The sequence below is a fragment of the Nipponia nippon genome, unplaced genomic scaffold (assembly GCF_047370975.1).
Source record: "Nipponia nippon isolate SJK-2023a ecotype South Korea unplaced genomic scaffold, ASM4737097v1 scaffold_5, whole genome shotgun sequence".
NCBI lineage: Eukaryota > Metazoa > Chordata > Aves > Pelecaniformes > Threskiornithidae > Nipponia > Nipponia nippon.
Genome location: NW_028262369.1, coordinates 33,138,954 through 33,156,778, shown reverse-complemented (window position 1 = coordinate 33,156,778; position 17,825 = coordinate 33,138,954). Strand labels below are relative to the sequence as shown.

Sequence of the window (17,825 nt, the reverse complement as noted above, 5' to 3'; positions counted from 1 at the left end):
AAATACAGTGTGTATTTCTATGCCAGCCTTCAGAATAGTAGCAGATAATGTTACTCATACTTTGAAAAGGCTAAATGCTTTGGGGAGTTGCTGGCTATGATCAGAAAAATTGTTGAACTAACATCTTAAAGTATAATTTACAAAAGATCAAGACATTTAGACATTCAGCACTGCCTCTGCTAAGGAAAAGCACGTTTGGCTAATCAGGGCTCTCTGGGCCATTCTGTAGAGAAGTGTATAACAAAGAACAGTTAATTAACCTGGATTGCCAAAAGCTTTTGCCAAAACTTGCAAACTAAAGGCTGTTAGGGAGCCAGCTGGCTGTGAAGCAAGAGGAAAGACTGCAGTTGTGGACTTTGACACTGTCGCTTTTCTGCTTCACTTTGCCAAAGGCAAAATAGAATAAATGGCTAGCTTTGTGCTCAGAGTTGCCTGGAGATGTTGTTTATTTATAAGTACTCTGGTTACCCTCACTATTTGATTTTAGATACTTAGGCGTTTAGAAGGCTACTATGGTTAGTTAGGAATGCAGAAGCGCTTGTGAAAGGGGGAGGATTAGAAGGCATGGAAGGGGGAGAAGCTGTGTCTGAGAAGCCATGGGGCCATGGCGGGTAATGGAGCTCAGCTCCTCTCCTGTTTGTTTCTGGGACAATGTCAGAGGATTGCCCTCGGTAACAAAAAAAAATTCTCACTGACCATTTTGTGTTGCTGTGTGTTGAGGAGAGCCTGGAGGACATTTTTCAAAACCTCATCTTCCCCTCTGAATCAGTCGAGCACCAAAAATGGCTGGGCATGAGCTGGCCAGTGAGAATGGCTGTTCTAAGTGTCAGGAATTGGGAAGACAAAGTGAGTTTTCTAAAAACCAGAGCTGGCCTTTATGAAAGAAATCAAAGCAGCAAAAACTTTTATTAGCTATAAAGTCAAGAACCAGAAATAGATTGCTTTGCAGTAAGAACAAGCTAAAGATTCACTAGGTATGACTTCAAACTAAGCAAATATTTTGCCTGTGTTTTTAGCTTTGCTTGTGTTGGATTGTAGGAGTGAAGCCAGGATGACTAATGGAAACACAGGTGGAAGTAGGAAATATTTTCATTAATGATCTAGGCAAAAAATGTAGGAATTTACTTATCATGTTTGCTGTTGATGAAGTAGAAAGGCTTTGTTATGAGAACCAAAATGTTGTGCAGAAAGCAGTGGATGAGCACTAAAGCAATAAGAGTGAGGTGACAGTATGAAATAGAAAGAGACAAATTTATAAATTCTTGTTTAGCCTCTCTGATAAACTAGACGATCTTCATATGGAAACAACAGATGGTACAACCCTGGCAAATGCATTTATAGTAACGCAAAGCGCCCATTGTGGAAAGTATTAGTGACCTTAAATAAAATCCTAGTAATCCCTCAGATGAAATACAGGTGAAATATAGTATATACCTTTAGTCATCTTTGTTCAGGAAAGATGAATTCTTGAGGTGCAGGAAGGTCTGGGACTGTTAAGGGGAATGGATATTCTGTCATAGGCTGATGACCATGACGTGGTTTAACCGGCACAGTAACAGCTGAAACTGGGTAAGGATTTCTTCCCCTAGTGCACACTCGTTGTCAATGTTATGGAAATGAAGCTTCTCAGAATAAAAATAATTTAATCAAAAGCACAACCAAGCATGAATTTGGCCATGTAGTCTGGAAGGTTTCTTCTAAATATTGATGGGGGAAGAGTACTCTGAGGGAGCCTCCCAGCAGGGACCATGGGAGCAAAAATCAAGACGGCTTTAAAATGGAGTGTAATCAGCCTGTGAAGGGGATGACATGGTGTGCCAATGACAGCAGCAAATGCAGCTCTGCGGGAAACATAGGATTCAGGCTGATGACCTGTTCGGATGGTTTCCAGCACATCCAATCACTTATCTCACAAATGCTGCAAGTCCGGCAAACTATAGAGCAGGCTGGACATCAGAATAGATGATTGAGCAGTTGAAACAGCAGCATGGCACTGTTAAAGAAAGTCATGTGTTTCCCTGGGTTGTTTTGGTACAAATACACATGCACAGTCAGCAGGAGTGTGACAGTTTTCTGCTCTTCTGGCTCAGTGAGGCTTGCTGTCAGATGTTTGTGTTAATCTTGCTAGAGATGCAATAGCCCGCTTAAAGAAGAAGGCAAAAATGTACAGTTTGAAGAATGGGTGAGTATTCATTCTTAACTTCTTAACTTTGGGAGGAGAAGAGGGTAAACATGGTAAGAAGCTTTTGATGCTTGAAGTTCTAGATTGCATGAAATACTGTCTGTGCAAGAAGAACATGGAGTTTAATTCAAGAATTGGGCCTCACCTTCCAGGTTCTTTATGATTTGGGCCCATCATGTCCAAATGTCCATGTTTCTGCAATGGGATAGATTAACTCTGCAGAGTGCAGATGAGAAAACTTTATAGCTTACAGACCCTGCTCATCTGTGCAAAGCAACAGTTCTTTTGGAAACAAAGATGAGGCTGTGAAGAAGAGAGCCCGTTGTAAACGTCAGCACCTCCTCCAAGTTTCAGTTACCTTCTCTAGTGTAGATACTACATGTACATTTAAAGAACTGTTCATCAAATGCTACTGTGTAAGCAAAACCTCCCTCTATTGGGGAGGAGAGAGAATGGCTTCCGCTAGAGCAAACAGTTGTTAGATTATTTTGTCCTTCTAGTAGCGATCAAACAGTCTCACAGTACTTGGGAGTCCCTGGTCAGAGATAAAGCTCAGATGTGTACAAAACAAGCACTTCAACTTAACTCCTCTGCTCCCATGCAGGTGGGTCTCAGCTAGAAGTGAAACTAGTGCTGCTTTGGAAGCATAACATGAGGATAGAGTACTTAGCTGTGACACCCTGGCCCCTGGACCCATCAAAGCGCAGCACATGGGTGGAGGTGACGATGGAAGGAAGCTATGACATCTTGCACGACATCAGTTGCACCATGAGGAAGCCTATCACCAGTCTGTACCGTACTACGGTCATCCGCCGCTTCTGGAACACCTTGCAGAGGTGAGCCGGACCATCCCCAGCAGTTCCCAGTGTCCGATGTAACCAAGAAATTCCTTCTTTGGCATGCTGGGGCATGGGTTATGCAGGTGACCATCCCAACCCAGGGTCCCAAAGGAATGTGCTCTGAGGAAGAGGCATGACTGGCGAGAAGCTCGCCATCTAGCTGAGGAAAAGACTTGAACTGGCCTGTGACCTAGTCTGTAAGATTGCTTCATGGTGAAGGTATTGCCTGTCAGCCCCTGAGTCCTGATCCTGTGATGCAAGCCTTAACTCTGACTGCCATCCCATGGAGGTGGTGTGCAGCTGTGCTGCATGGTTGCACTAGGAGCAACACCTACCGTCTCTAGGCCTGAAGAGCCTGTGGGTTATAACCATTTCCTGGCCAGGGTGACCGTTACTCCCCGCTATTTGGCAGATTCCTTTTCTAGCACTTCATTCCTAACCCTGATCATCCTCCTTATGTTTTAGGCTGTTACACTTGAACTCCCTTAACATGCTCTTTGCAATGAGGCATTGAATCCCAGCATTGCCTTAGAAAGCTATGTTGGTGTAGAAGGGCTCCCAATACATAGGGAGTGCTGTGTGTGCAGGCACTGGGCTGACGGGGGCACCAAGGGGGAGAGCGTGGGGTTTTGTGGCTAACTGCCTCTTCTCTTTCAGCATCAACCAGACAGATCAGATGTTGGTTCATCTGCAGTCTTTTGACACAGTCCCAGAACACTTCACCATTCCTGAGAGCACCAAGAATGGGGTGCCCCTCTTCTATATCCCCCCAGGCTCCACCACTCCGGTATGTTCCCTCTCTCTCCCATTTAATGTGGGATAGGTTGTCCCTTAATGGTTGGACTTGATGATCTTAAAGGTCTTTTCCGACCTAAATGATTCTATGATTCCTGCCTATTCTGTCTTGCACCAGGGGATGCTGAGTCCCAACAGGCAATCAAGATCTTCTGTAACTCTTAGGCTTCATCTCTTGTTCTTTGTCTCGCTCAGCAACAGAGTTCAGGTGCAGTGCAGTGTCTGTGAACATCCCATCCCATACTTTTTCCCCTCTGAGACATCACCCTATGTCTTTATTGCTACACCTACACCTCTGAGCCCCACAGCAAGTCTCCTAAGTGTGCTGTGAAGCCTTCTCCTGTAGTGATGTGATGTGTGAGACTGATGGGGAGGCTGACACGCTTATTTTTGCCATGCTTTTTCGGTGGATACCTCATATGTGTGGAGTTGCTGCTGGCAGTCTTGTGTCCTGGTGATGTAGCTCCGCACCGTCAGGTGAAGATATAGGATGTGCTGAATAGTTGTTGTTTAATAGGCTCATTGCTCTGAGCACTCATGTGGAAGGTGCAGAGAGATACTTGTCACCTGCACAGCAGAAACTAAACAGAATATGAGCTAATAGTTTCCACTGCAAAATTCAAACTCATTGAAGCTCACTGAGCAGCAGTGCTAGCATATTATCTGTTTCCTGCTAGCAGTGTCCTTGGCATTGGTAGAAGATGACTAGCAGATGTCAAAGCTAGGGGAGCTTTAATTTAAGAGAACTATTGCTTTAATTTTATTGCTTAAGCCCTTCTTTAGGTTTGCCTAGTAAATTTTCACTATGTAGTGTTATGTATCCCACAGTATATCTGGAGCATCCCATCTTATGGCTAACCACAACTTTATTTCTGTGTCAGCAGAGTTGCTATAGTTGGTGGAATCACAGTGTTACCATACAAACATGTTAGAGTTGCTCAATGCCACCCATTGCTGGTACCCTATTTGCACGAGCACTCTCAGACAAGTTATCTCAGTGTTTAATTGCTCTGCTGACACAAGCCGTATATCCCCCTCTCAATCAGAAGGCACACCATTACATATGCCATCTTTTCTATGGCTGATTTACTTGATGCTAAGTAGTTAAATTCCTAATTAGCTTGACATTTCAGGAACCAAATTTATTTTTGCTTACATTGTACTGCCTATTTCAATGTGAATGCACTTAGTTATTCTGCGGAGAGGCAGTTACCGAAAGCCAGGGATGTGGCTAGCCTTCTAGGCCTACACAGCTCAGCTGCTAGAGAAATTCATACTCTCTCTGGGTGGGACCAGACAGTTACTTGCTGAATGTTGCCCTGTCATTTTCTCAGGTGCTATCCCTGCAGCACAGTGGGTCTGACTCAAGCCATTCCCAGTTTGCCTCCTACTGGAAGCCTATCCTTTCCATGGATGCCAACTTCTGGCAGAGGTGGCTGCACATGCATCGTATAGTCCTCCTTCTGGAGCATGACACGTATGTAACTGGCAGGGCTGAGCTCACGTGCACAGTGTGGGCCAGCCTGGGAAAGCAGGGCGTCCAGTTCAGTCCAGTTGCAGAGTTGCAGCTGTCTTGTAGGTGCCTGTGGCTAAGGGAAAGACCTTGCCAGTGGGACCTGGTGGATGGTGAAGGCTCATTTGTCTGAGAGGGACTGTGGGTTGGGAAGTCATCTTTGTGAAGAGGGGGGCTGTTCTCAGGAGCATAAATTGTTTCTCAAGTCCCTTTTGGGTTTGGATTTCCTGATTGCAGGGGGTGTGGACCATCCAGTTGGAGCTATCCCACATGGTTTTTTTTGCTGCTGGAAAACATCTTCCCCAAAAGCATTGCTTTCCTGAGGCTGGTCCTGGTTGCAGAGTTATGTGAATAATAGCCATATATTGCATGGAGCGAGACAGAAATGATAAAGGGGTGTGCTCTCTGCAAGGTGGAGAGCAGGATCCCTGTGCGCTCAGGGAGTGTGGCTCTCACCAACAGGCACAGGTAGGGGAGGTGCTTGGGTATTGGCTGCTGTGGAGGAATAAGGCTGACGTACCAGTCAGAGGATGAGTTGGAATGGATGTAGCAAAGTCTCTCTGGGCTTTGGGGGAAGAAGAGAAACTGTGGTTCTAAAATTACTTTCTACCACACCCTGCAGGCCTGTGCCCAAGCACCTGCACACACCAGGCAACAACGGGCGCTACAGCACCATCCAGTGCCGCATCTCTCACTCGGCACTCACCTCCTTGCTGCGGGATTGGAGCAGCTTCGTGCTGGTGGAGGGCTACTCCTACGTCAAACTGATACATGGGTGAGTGGCTCTGAAACAGTCCCATGGGGGGAATCGGGCATATGGCCAGACCAAAGATCCAGTTAGACCAGTATGCTGTGATAGGCCAAAAGCAGATGTCTAGAGGAGAGGATAAGAGCAAGACAAGCGGGTGTGAAACCCTGCGTACGCTGAACTGGTGCCACTGCGTTCCAGGCACAGCCCAGGGGGAAAGGGAAGCCAGCTGGGGGGGTTCTGCACGCTAGAACTGACGTGTGTTGCTGCCAAGTTGTGTAGGCTGTTGAGCTCTGTGGAGCAGGCCTCCACGTGGTCTGACATGACAGAGCAGCAAGATCCATGTGATTTCAGTCCTGTCTTAATCCCTTCTCCATAGCTCTGAGGATCCCACACCTTCCTCGTTTTATGTGGTGCGGATCATCTCCAAAGCTCCCTGCATGGTTCTCCGGCTGGGGTTCCCCATTGGCACACCCGCACAGGCCAGGAACAAGGTGAGAGCTGGCTGGCTGCTTCCTGGGGTAGGAGCAAGAGCAAGAAGTTCTGGATGTGGAAGTGGTGGGTAGATCACAGGCGACACTGTGGGCAGGTATCCTCTAATAACTAACTAGTATGTTAAGGCTTAGATGGGTGTGAATTTACTGTAACAGAAAGGGACAGTTTGGACAAAGCTTTCTGTGTTAAGTCTATGAAAGATCTAAACCCAAAGACTCGAAGATCAATAGAATAGCTGGTCACATGAATGTTTTTCCCACTGCTTAATTCAACTGTGGAGCTTGAAATGACTCAAAGGTTATCTAGTCTATCCTTGTGGCCAAAGCACAATCAATAGTCTCTGTCAGGAACAGCAGATACTTGTCTGACTCATCTGTAAAGACCTCTGTGATGGACGTACTACATGTTCCCTAGGCTATCTGCTTCAGTAGGTGGTGAATTGCGTATGTATATTGTATCATGTGTGCAAGGAGGAGTTAAAGTGCGAACAATGCCCTGCATGAGCAGTACAGAGAGAGAAAAAAATGTAATACCGAGAAAATGTTTTAAAGAGATGCAAGTCTGCTAGATAGACTTTTAATAACCTCTTTGTATCAAAAGAAATGGGCTCCCCTAGTCAGATGCAGGAGGTGGGGTTACTGCGTGGACTGTTTCTCCAGCTCTAATCACTGAGGCAAGTCTAAGTGTTCCTAGGTAAAACAGTAATTATGAGAAAGATGTCCTGCTACTAAGCTGTATGAACCTTTTGTTGTAAACAAGAGGTTTATCGTTAAACCTTGATCTTTTGTCATCATGAAAGAAATCTTTGGTTTGACTCACTTAGCTTTAGTGTTAGACTAGTCTGAGGAGAAGCTGACAAGGATGGGAAGGACCATCTCTTTCTGAGATAATGAACACAAGTAACACTAAACGCTCTGGCACTCTGGAGGATCTGCCCTTTCATGTCTTTAGGGGATCCAGGCTTTGGGCACTGGTTGCTGGGCCAACGCGTGGGCTGCTAATGCCAAGTGACAGGTTTTATGAAGGAGTTCCCTCTGGCAGGTGTGAGTTAATAGCTGTCTCATGAAGAAGGTATGAGACAGTCACTGTACCCTGCAGCTCCTGGGCAAGCTCCAGATCATTGCAGCAGGATCTGTATGTAGATCATAAATTGTATCATGCACAATCTTTTTTTTTTTTTTTCTTTTTTTTTTTTGCCTGCCACAGGGCTGATTAGCAACCCAGTGTGGAGGAACTTAGCCCGCCTTGTTTAAGGGGAAGGGTTTTTTGTGTTGAGCTATTCAAATTTCCAATGTTTAAAGGAAGGAAAACACCTGGTGCAGTCTGACTTTCAGAAGGCTTTTGGTGAGACTCCATATAGGGCACAACTGTAGAACTGGAGTAGGAATGGGTGTCATAAAACAGAAACTGTCTTAGGGAACCGGGCAAGGAAATTTAAAAAGTGCTCTGTGCTCATCAAAGCAGAAGCTGTTTGTGGTTTTCCCAATGTTTTTACTAGTCAAAGGGTAGGGAACTCATCTGCAGATAGGTAGCAGGTAGTGAGCTGGGAAAATCTGCAGGTGGCACAAAGCTATTTGGTTTTCTCTGCCCTTTCAACCTATGTGCTTTGTGGACACCTATGCAGCATGATGGTGGCTGGAAGCCAGTATTGATAACTGCAGAATAGTGCACCTTGAATTTAGGAGCTTAAATATCATCAGCAATTCTTCTGTATTATCAGTATGAAACCACAAAGGGGACCCAAGTGGCATCGTAGTGCAGAAGAGAGCTCTGCTTAATGTTTGGGTTTGGGGACACTCCTTTCCATGAAAAAGACGTAATAGTGATGGGGAAAGCTGCTGAAATCAGTAGTGTTGAGGAGGGAGATGGAGAGCTGCTGTTCTCCTGTTTCCCTACAATGGTAATGGAAATTTAAAACAAGTTGAACAAAGATCATGAAAAGAAACCTAACCATGGAAATTTCAAAGAAAACACTGGGGCATTGTGGGGATCAGATGCTGGTGTGGGTAGAACCATACTCAGAGCTGCTAAAAGCTAAGAATAGTAATCAGGAAGTCATTTTGAAAGTATCTTGGAAAAAATTAACCTAAAAAATAACTTAAGCTCTTGAAGCCTTTTACCATAAAGGTTTGACACATGAACATGATAGTGGGGGAACACATCAGCTGTGGGAAGAGTCTGGCTCTGTCTTATATGTACTAGTTTACATTTACTGTAGGCTGGTGAGGAGAGGAGGAGGGGAGGAATGAGGGTGGGTACTCAGACTGCTTCTGTGGAGGAGCTGGCATACAATTAATTTGTCTTTCATCAGAGTTACAGAAGGCCATTTCTTCAGCCTTGAAATTGTCTTTGGCTTTTTTTGGACCTTTCTTTTGGTTTTAAAAATATTTGTAGTTGTTAAAATGTAGACCTAAGAGCCTTGTGTCTTCTTGGTCTTGAACTTGCTAGTGCCTCAGAAGTAAAATGACCTTTAACTCCTGCTCATCTGTATATTGAAGGAGTGTTCTATTCCTTTTAGTCAGGCTCTTGTTCTGGAAGCTTATTTTGAGTAGCTTATGTCTCCAGACAAAAGTGGTCACATTTACCTTTTGCTTTTGCCATGACAGATAGTGGAGGAGTTACGGGACCGAATCTTGCAGCTGCGCTTTCCCCACAGGGTTCAGAGCAAGGAGGCAACTCCAAAAGCAAAGAGGAAAATGTTTGGCAGTAGTTCTCCCTCCAAGTCTCCACCTGTGGCTGGGGCCCAGTCAGCCCTCTCAGACAGACCCTGCCTCGTTGTGCTGCACAAACCATTGGAGAAGCTACTCATCAGGTAGTGATGGAGATCCACGCCATCAACACAGCCTCCTTGCTCTGGGAAGTGGGAGAGAGGGGGGTCTGTGGATGGTGCTGCCTGTTGCAGGATGAGAGTGCTGTGAAGCTGGTGCTTGTTGGGGTGGGTTTGGGTTGCGTGGCTGGGAATGGCAGCTGTAGTCTATGAGGGTTGTGACTTGCAGCAGGGGGCCTTGCTGGACAGGCAGATTTGTTACTCCTAACTAATACAATGCAGAAGTAAATTTAGTTACTGCTGTCTAAGCAGGATCCTGTGCTGGGCTAGCCATGTTCTGCTGTTGGAGGGCTCTGTCCTGGGCCCAGCAAGTGGGCTATGAATCCAGACAGCTCTGGCCCTGAGCAGAGCATTCTTTCCACTTCAGCAAGCCACACTTCCGTCCTCTCCTAGGTATGAGAAGCTGCCTTCGGACTATCGAGCCCCCTTCATTCTCAACCTGGAGCATCCCCCGGTGTCTGGCCCTCTCACTATGGTGGCCAATCGTACTGCCTCTTCCACCCTGGCCTCGCTGTCCCGCTACTTCTATCACCAGCGTTGGATCTGGAGTGTGCAGTCAGGGCTGGCACCGGCTGTGCCCATCACTGCTGTAGCCCAGCTCCTTTCCACACTCACAGAGTAAGTTGCACACCTGAATGGGGGTTGCTTTCTCCAGCTAGTCCTGGGGATGTAGAGGAAACAGTGCGGATCTGAGGCCTTATTATAGGTAACAGTTGAAGCTACTGTGCAGAGGGTTTTGGTCCTGTACACAGCTTCTAGAGCTACTTGCGCCAGTGCTTTACCCAGTTCGGCAGCTGCAGTTGAGGAAAAGGAGGGTCCTGGAAAACATACAAAAGGGCAAGAGGTGTTGCTGTGCCTGGAGTATGCTGGTCTTTACACAGGCTGTCCTGTGCAAAGTGTCACATCTCCCCATTCTCTGTGTGTAGCTCCCTGTCTTGAGAAGGAAGGTGTTGTGGGGTGAAGGGTACAGTCATTCTTGTATTTAATGCTTGCAGTATGGGTAAAGAAGTCCTCCATGTCTGACTGCCTCTCTGTTGCCAGGGTTCGTCTGTCAGAGGGTTTCCACTTTGCATCCAGTGGGGATGGAATTATCAACATGGTGCTGGAGCTGCCCATACAGGTGAGCCTGGGTTCTGCAGTGTGGACTCAATCCTTCATTGCTTCTTCTGAGCTGGATTCACCTTCCTGTGATGGGATTTCCCATCCACTTCTAGCACACGCCCTTGACATGTACAGGGAGACCTGCCTCTTCCCCTGAAGTAAAGCAGCTTGTGGGTTGGGCATTTTCCTGTCTTCATCTGCAGTTAGAGAGCTGCTTTGCTGGTAGGGACATGTTGTGCTGGAGGAGTTCTTGGGGCTGGGACAGGCTCCCTCTCTCCACTGCTACTAGTGGAGCTGGATGGTGGGGCTGTGTTGTGTAGGGGGGGCACTGGGTAGGTGTGGGCGGTCTCTGCTGGCCAGGCTCATGCAGTGTCTCCCCTCCAGATCGACGGCTCAAGTGAGAGCAGCAGCAGCAGGGAGAAGCACACCTGTGTCGTCCAATACATCCTCTTCCCACCCCACTCCACCTCTACCAAGGACAGGTGAGGCTGTTGCCCTGCTTCCAGGGAAGGCTGGCAGCAGAGTCACGGCTCGAGACTTGCCTTTGGTGGGCAGTGTGGGAAGGAGGGAGTCCTCCATCATCTAGTACAGACAACTAGCTGTCATGAATTGATCACCAGTTAGCTGGGGTTTTGCCTGCAAACCTAGGGTTTGTGTGGCTGCTCTCACAGGTCTGAGAGGAGCTGCAGTGGGGTGCTGGCTCTGTGCCATCTCGCAGGACTTGCCTTATGTCTTTCCTCCAGCTTTTCCACCGATGATGACAATGATACGGAGGTAGAGGCCATTGAGGTGGACACAGAACTGAACCTGGTCACTGAGTGCTGGGTAGAGCCACAGAGCGGCCATGTCCACAGTACTGCTGAGAACTGGAAGCACCTCCATGGCTTGCCCTACCAGAAAATACCTAAAGCGGTGAGTCAATGAAGGGGTAGCGGCATGGGCTCTTTTGTGGAGGGAGAAGGGTTTATTGCAAGTGCACTGTGACGCTACAGGTGAATTATTGAGGGCCAGAAGAGATGGGAATTCTGTTAACAAAAGAGCATGAGATTTCTAAAAGAGGAACTGGGCTACTGGACAGAAGAAGTTTCTGGATTGCAAAGCAGTGGATGCAATGCTGCTCTGGGATAGGTAGGAAAATACAAATTACTATGTCAAGAGCCATTGCATTGGAGGGGAGCACACTGACCAGAGCAGGGGTTGCAGGCAGTACTGCCAATGCACCTCCTGAACAAGGCAAAAAGAGGCTAACGGGCTGGTGGAGAAGGAGGGAGCAATGAGTGAGAATAGGGCAAGTCAGGGGACAGGATTATGGGTGTTTCCTCTCCTTGCTTTTAGACTGTTTTCCCCTGCATTTTGGGGTAATAATTCTGCTGCATGCAGCTGAGCCTTGACTGCTTATTGCAGCTCTATCCCCGGGACCTTGCGTGTATTGCCACCATGCTGACCTTTGAGTACATCAGCCAGTTGTGCCAGAACAAGGAGTGGGTCTGCCCTCCTTCAGACACCAAAGCTACTGAAGGTGAGTCCGGCCTATATGTCCTAGCAGGTTTGATGGAGCAAGAGGCAGCTAGGCCCTGAATGTCTCAGGGCCTGTTAGAGGTTTCTGGAAGGTGGAACGAGTATTTTGACAACGACTTTCTAGACTTTGATGGCTGTGGGTCACTTTATTGCACTTATGCTAAGTTGCCAGAGAAATGGCTTCATCCTGGAAAGGCCGAAAAAGCATTGAGGCTTTCTGCCCAGGCTGGAGAGGTGATTAGGTGACCCTGCTTGAGCAGGGGGGTTGGACCAGATAACCTCCTTTCTGACCTCAACCATTTTTTAATTCTGTGAGTGGGGCTGACTTCTGGAGCAGATGGAAGATGAGGTCACCTATACAGTGACGGGCAGGGTATACCTGGGCAGATGGTTGTACAGAAGTTGTAAATGATGTGAAGGAAGAGCTCCTCTGTTCTCAGTTACAAGACAGTTTCCAGAGCAGTTTGTGGGATGCTTGCTTTCTGGTGGTCCTGTTCATCTCTGGACCCTCTGTGAATGCTCCGTTAGCCCACAAAGATAGGGAAGGGCACCTTAGGAGGTCTGGTCTGTCCTCTTCCTTTGGAATAGGATTGTTTATCTGATCTGAAATGGTTAACATAGTTCATTGAGAACTCCAGGAGCATGTGGGGGGTTCACCCTTGTCAGGCAATTTGTTCCAGAACCTCACTATTTTTGCTTTCTTGTCACGAGTTCACCCCATCCTAGATCTTTTGTTTGTTTGCCTTGCAGTGAATAACACAGCAGATATTGGGTGGGTTTGAGGGAGTCAGGATCATCCCAAAGGCTGAGGGCAGGACCTGAGGGAACCCTATTGGATCATATCACTGGCCCTGTGGGAGCAGGAGAGGGCCAGGGAAGCTCAGGGCCTGGAGGGCAGAGACTCCTTCCTGAGGAAGAGGACAGGAAACGCCTGCAGGGATGTGCGGAGCCTGCCAGATAGGAGATCTCTCCCAAGAGCAGGGGGATCCTTGTCCCTGACTATGCTGGTAATTCAGGCTGCCTCTGGCTCCCAGTGTGGTCATTGCTCTCCAGCAGTGTTACCTGTGTCACTGGTGTTCAGTTTTTGTCCCCTGGCATCTCTGGGCCCGAGCTGTGTAAGGCCTCATGGTGGCTCACGGTCCCTCCTTGTATGAAGGCAGCAATAAGCCCAGGGGCCTCTTACAGCGAGGTGCCTCTCTGCAGGTAGCTCACAACCTGCTGCAGCCCCCGGCAGGCTTTGCCCTTGCCCCACATTCATTCTTTGTATCTCTCTGCCCTCCTAAGCAGAGGGAATTGGGGCAGTGTTGCCGTGTACCTTCACAGCCTTGTGCTACCTGCACTGCGTTGAGGGCTGGCACCATGTGTGCGGAGGTGGCCTGGGAGGCAGGGCTGTGTGGTGCCCACAGGCATGTTACATTCCCAATTCTTGTTACAGATCCAGACATGGGAGCTGGTTTTCGAGTTCATGAGATCCCATTCCAGTTCAACCTCATGAAACTGTTGCCCAGGTGCCAGCAGGTTGAAATGTTCTTCCTAATGCTGACAAAAGGTAGGTGCCTCTTCGCCACCTGCCTCCTCTTGTCCTCCCTCCATGGCTATGGGCACCCTGCTCTGTGTACTTGTCTCCCTGGGCAGCAGGCATGTGACATGCCTCTTTCAGTAGTTCAGTGCTGTTCTTTCCATCTCTGCAGCCCCAGGCTGTCCAGGTATATTGCTCTCTTTCTTGGGATGATAGTTTTGGAAGAGTTACTTTTGAAAACATTAAACCTAGACTGTTGCTCTTTGGTGGTGGTTTCTTGTCTTTAGCCCCAAACATCTCCAGAACAGTTACAGAAGCAGAGTGAGTCAGTGCAGGGTAGCTAATGATGCTGGAACTCCAGGGCTTCCTCAGCACCCTCCAAGTCAGCCTTGCAGAGGTGCTGGGGGAAACTCCTGGCTATGTGGAAGTGTCACTTTGCAAAGGGCTATCTCCTGGGGGCCTGGGCAGGTGGTGGCTGTGGAGATGCTGTCTCTGAAGCTGCCATGGTTCTGTTTTGGAGCAGAGAATGAGGAGGTGACCAAGGACTCTTCGTCTGTGCCCAATGAAATGCTACTAAACCTCTTCCATGGCTGCCTGCAGCATGACCTCAGTGACCGGGAGATCCCCATGGCTGACGCTGATCATGTGGCTTTCATGGAGCAGGTTCTGCAACGGGACCGTGATGGCCATCAACCTCCCTTCACACTCCCTGTGATCAGAGGTAAGGGCCAGCAGCGTGGCAGCAGTGACACTGGGAGCTGGGGTGTCTCAGAAGCCTTGCTTTCAAGTCTCTTCCTCAGCTGGTGTTTCCCAGGTTGGTTTCTCTGTGCTTCATTTCAGAAGAAACCCTGAAAGCCTCTGGGACCCTGGAGCAGCAGGATGCTTCTGCATCCTATCATCTTGTTGGCAGCAATGGCACCAGGGATATGACTGGCTCCACAAGTACTCTGCAGGTACTGCTACACTTCTGTCCTCCTGAGCTCCCTCTGAAGGCAAGGCAGCAGCTGTTGAAAAGCAGGAGAGTTAGTAGAAGGGCTGAGAACAGATTGAAAGGCTGGTGTTTTCCCCATGCTTGGCAGCAGTTTAAGCTGTAGCCTGTGGCTGAAGTCAAGCAGGGATCTGGGAGGTGTGTGGATAGTTGCACTCACCATGGGCCTAGCCTGTTACAGCAGCACTGGTGGTGTGCCGCAGATTGCTCAGAAACCATGGGCAATCGCTGCCTGGAGGTCAGAACCGGCCCCAGCAAAGCTGGCTAAGCATCTCCTGACTGTGTTCTGTATTTCCTGGAGCCAGGCTGCTCTGAGAATGGTGCGGGGGGTGGCCAGGGTGATTTGAGCACTGTGCCGACCAGCAGTCATGGAGGAACTTGCTCTGTGTGGTTGCTACCTGCCTTAAGGTAGGCCTGTGCCATGTGCTGTGAGCTTATCCAGCTTCTGCTCTTTCATCAGAGCCTTGGCAACACAGAGCTGCCTGAGGATGACGTGACCCTGAGTGACACGACGGGGCCCTTTCCTCCACAATGGCGATGTTATGCCAAGCTGGTCAACCCGCAGCACGTGTTCCTGACCTTCCTGCCAGCCACCTTCTCAGGTGAGGCCACCTGTTGTGGGGAGCAAGAGGAGGTGGCAGTCCCAAGTGCCTCCTCAGGAAAACAGCAAAAGCAGAATCAGCTCTGGTAGGATGGAGAGAAAATTGAACGGTGGAGTCTAGACTCAGTCTTTTTGCACCACATGGCCAGGAATAGAGTAGTGCAAAGTGCTGAATGCCTTGCTCTTCTTTCCTTGGACATGGTGCTGCACCCATAGTGTTTTCAGGCAGGGGATGTGGCTTCGAGTCATTTGCTGGCTGCAACCATTGAACCGTTTTCCCAGTAGGGTTGTTAATGAATGGAGTAAGGAGACTGTTAATGGGATGGTCTGAGAGAGTCCCCACTTCTGGGCATTGACACTGGCCTGGCTTCCACTGAGCTGCTGGTGAAGGCTGCTAGGCTCAGCTGGAAGTACTCTGTGGAGCTGCTCCCACACACAAAGAGGTAGCAGGGACATCTGCCCTCTTGGGAATGTAGATGGAGGGGTTAAACTGGGCAGAGGGTGATTTTGTTTTGTTTTCTTCCAGATGTACAGAAGCTGATGGCTTGCGGGTTGGACAAACCTCCAAAAGATGAGAGTCGATCTGGAGAGGATACCCCAGGACCTGTCTGTGCAGAGCGAGTCAGGGCTGAGGCTGAAGAAGAGGATGCTGCAGTGCCATTGCCTACCCTCAGCATAACACCAGCCCACGGTACCGCCCTCAGGACAGCACCTTGCTTATATATTAGTAGAATCCTTGGTATTCCTGAGCACGCTGTTGGGCAGATTGAGATAGAAGGAATAATAGGCTGCTACATCCTGTCAGCTCCTGCTTGGCAGTCAGCAGAGTCAGAGTCAGGACAAGGTGCACAGTGAAGCCTCAGCCAGCTTTCATGATGTTCCTGGCGGGGTGAGGGAGTCTAATGTGAACTGAGTGCCTGTGGCCCAAGGCTGGCTCCCTGTGGGCAAGGAGGTTGCAGATAGAAGCTACTAGGAATGGCAGTACTGGGCTGCAGTGGAAAGTCAGTGACTCTCGTGTCGTGATCCAGACTGGCACTACCAGCAGCACGTTGTCTTAGAGATAAGTTCTTGAGGTATATGGGATTTGATTGCACAGCCCCTGCTGCAGTCAGCCAGGCCTGCAATGAGGATGGAGGGTTGTGCTGCTGCAGAAGGTGGAGATGGTGGTGACGAACAGTCATGGCTGCCCAAGAAGGGCATCAGTGTGGCCAAAGCACTGGGCTGAGTGGTTGGGTGCTGGGTGAGGAGAATGGCCCCTGAGGCTGGAGTGGTGAGAAGCTTGTAAAATCAATACCTACCTGTGGGTGCTGCTGTGAGGGATTGTGAGCTGTCAGATCAGGAACGAGGAGCCCATCAAAGGCCTTTATCTCAGAATTGTTTCTTCTGCAGAGGTGAGCCGTGACCCTGGAGAACCGGGTGGCCCCTCGCGGAGAGACGTACATATCTCCTTCTGTCGCCAGAACTCGCAGTCTGAGCTAGGTGAATGCCGCCGATTTCGCTGCCCCATTTACATCTACAGCTGCTCTTTGGAGCTGTTGCGAGAGCAGCTTGTCAGCCCACGGGCACACCGTTCCCCTCGGGACATCTTTTTCAGGTAATACCAACCATACTTGATTCCTAGACAGGAAACAGAGGAGGTTCCTTGACAAGAGGCTGCCTTATTCTCTTGGCTTGGCCTCACTGCCTTATAGCAGCCACGGCCTGTGAATGCCCTAGGGCCCTGCTTTACTGGTACCAGAGCCGTTTATAGTCTAAAATGTGCTTCATTGGTGCTGAAGGCTGCGGCTCCTCTTTTCCAGGTCCCAATCTCTGGAACGTCCTCCTACTGCTGCTTGGCTAGACCACAAGCATAAGGAGTTGGTGAGTTACTGCACGCTGCTGCAGGAGCATTCCCACCAGTGCTATGTGAAAGGTGAGGAGTGGCGTGATGGGAGCTGAGACAGGGTTGGGGTTGGGGCTGAACCCTGGATCTTCTTTTAAGAAAGCAACGTCTCATTTTTCTTGTGATCTTACACTGAGCAAAGGGAGGAGCTGTGGGACTGATCTCCCACCAGGAGCGATTTAAAGATGCCTCTGTGCATTCCCTATGGGCCTTGCATAGGCTGTTCCTGGACCTGTGCAGTGCTGTGGAGGGGGGTCCCTTCTTTGACTTTTTCATCTCACCTTCAGGGTGGCAGATCCCTAGGCCACTCTGGCATGACACAAGCCCAGGCTAACGTGTAGCATTAGTCATCCTGGCTGAGTCTTGTCTCCCAGCACCTATGCTGACTGCAACTCTTTATGTGCCTATTGCCTGACTCCCGTGGCCTTGCATCCTTGCCGTGCGGTGCTCAAGCACTGTGTTTGATCTGTAGGGCTGTTCAAGAGCCTTCAGCAGTCACACAGCATCAGCTCCCAGGACCTACTTACAGCCATGGACTACTGTGAGGAGCTGCTCCAAGAGATTGATATCACCAACTTCCTGCTGACGGTGTGCAGCCATGTCCGCTCTTTCCGAGAGAGCCATCAACATTTCCGTACGCACTCCAAGACAGCCAACTTCCAAGTGGGCAGCATAGAGCAAGAAGAAGAGCAGAGCTCTAGGGAACGAGGTGTCTTGGTCTCTGAATCAAGGTAGTGGCCCAGCTTGGTCTTGCTTGTTCTTAGCATTGGGCCAGGACAGATCTTTCTTCAAGCATCTTCTGTTGCCTGCTAGAAGG

General features: G+C 49.0%; 1 protein-coding gene across 12 annotated transcripts in view; it reads left to right on the top strand.

The window, feature by feature from the left end:
* SZT2 (SZT2 subunit of KICSTOR complex) overlaps positions 1 to 17,825 on the top strand; it is a 59,386-nt gene that overhangs the window by 10,519 nt on the left and 31,042 nt on the right. For 11 of the 12 annotated variants that reach the window (XR_015698765.1, XM_087731627.1, XM_087731621.1 and 8 more), the window contains 19 exons: positions 2,787 to 3,018; positions 3,679 to 3,808; positions 5,151 to 5,293; positions 5,952 to 6,104; positions 6,457 to 6,571; positions 9,179 to 9,384; positions 9,793 to 10,017; positions 10,441 to 10,519; positions 10,885 to 10,982; positions 11,244 to 11,412; positions 11,905 to 12,019; positions 13,454 to 13,567; positions 14,061 to 14,258; positions 14,378 to 14,490; positions 14,986 to 15,127; positions 15,653 to 15,817; positions 16,516 to 16,720; positions 16,926 to 17,038; positions 17,481 to 17,739. Coding sequence is in view for 11 of the 12 variants with exons in the window: in XM_087731627.1 (XP_087587753.1) it covers positions 2,787 to 3,018; positions 3,679 to 3,808; positions 5,151 to 5,293; positions 5,952 to 6,104; positions 6,457 to 6,571; positions 9,179 to 9,384; positions 9,793 to 10,017; positions 10,441 to 10,519; positions 10,885 to 10,982; positions 11,244 to 11,412; positions 11,905 to 12,019; positions 13,454 to 13,567; positions 14,061 to 14,258; positions 14,378 to 14,490; positions 14,986 to 15,127; positions 15,653 to 15,817; positions 16,516 to 16,720; positions 16,926 to 17,038; positions 17,481 to 17,739 (2,974 nt within the window). In the remaining variant the exon portion in view is untranslated. Of the gene's footprint in view, positions 1 to 2,786; positions 3,019 to 3,678; positions 3,809 to 5,150; positions 5,294 to 5,951; positions 6,105 to 6,456; positions 6,572 to 9,178; positions 9,385 to 9,792; positions 10,018 to 10,440; positions 10,520 to 10,884; positions 10,983 to 11,243; positions 11,413 to 11,904; positions 12,020 to 13,453; positions 13,568 to 14,060; positions 14,259 to 14,377; positions 14,491 to 14,985; positions 15,128 to 15,652; positions 15,818 to 16,515; positions 16,721 to 16,925; positions 17,039 to 17,480; positions 17,740 to 17,825 lie in introns of those variants that run through there. The other variant, XM_087731629.1, reaches the window with a different exon arrangement.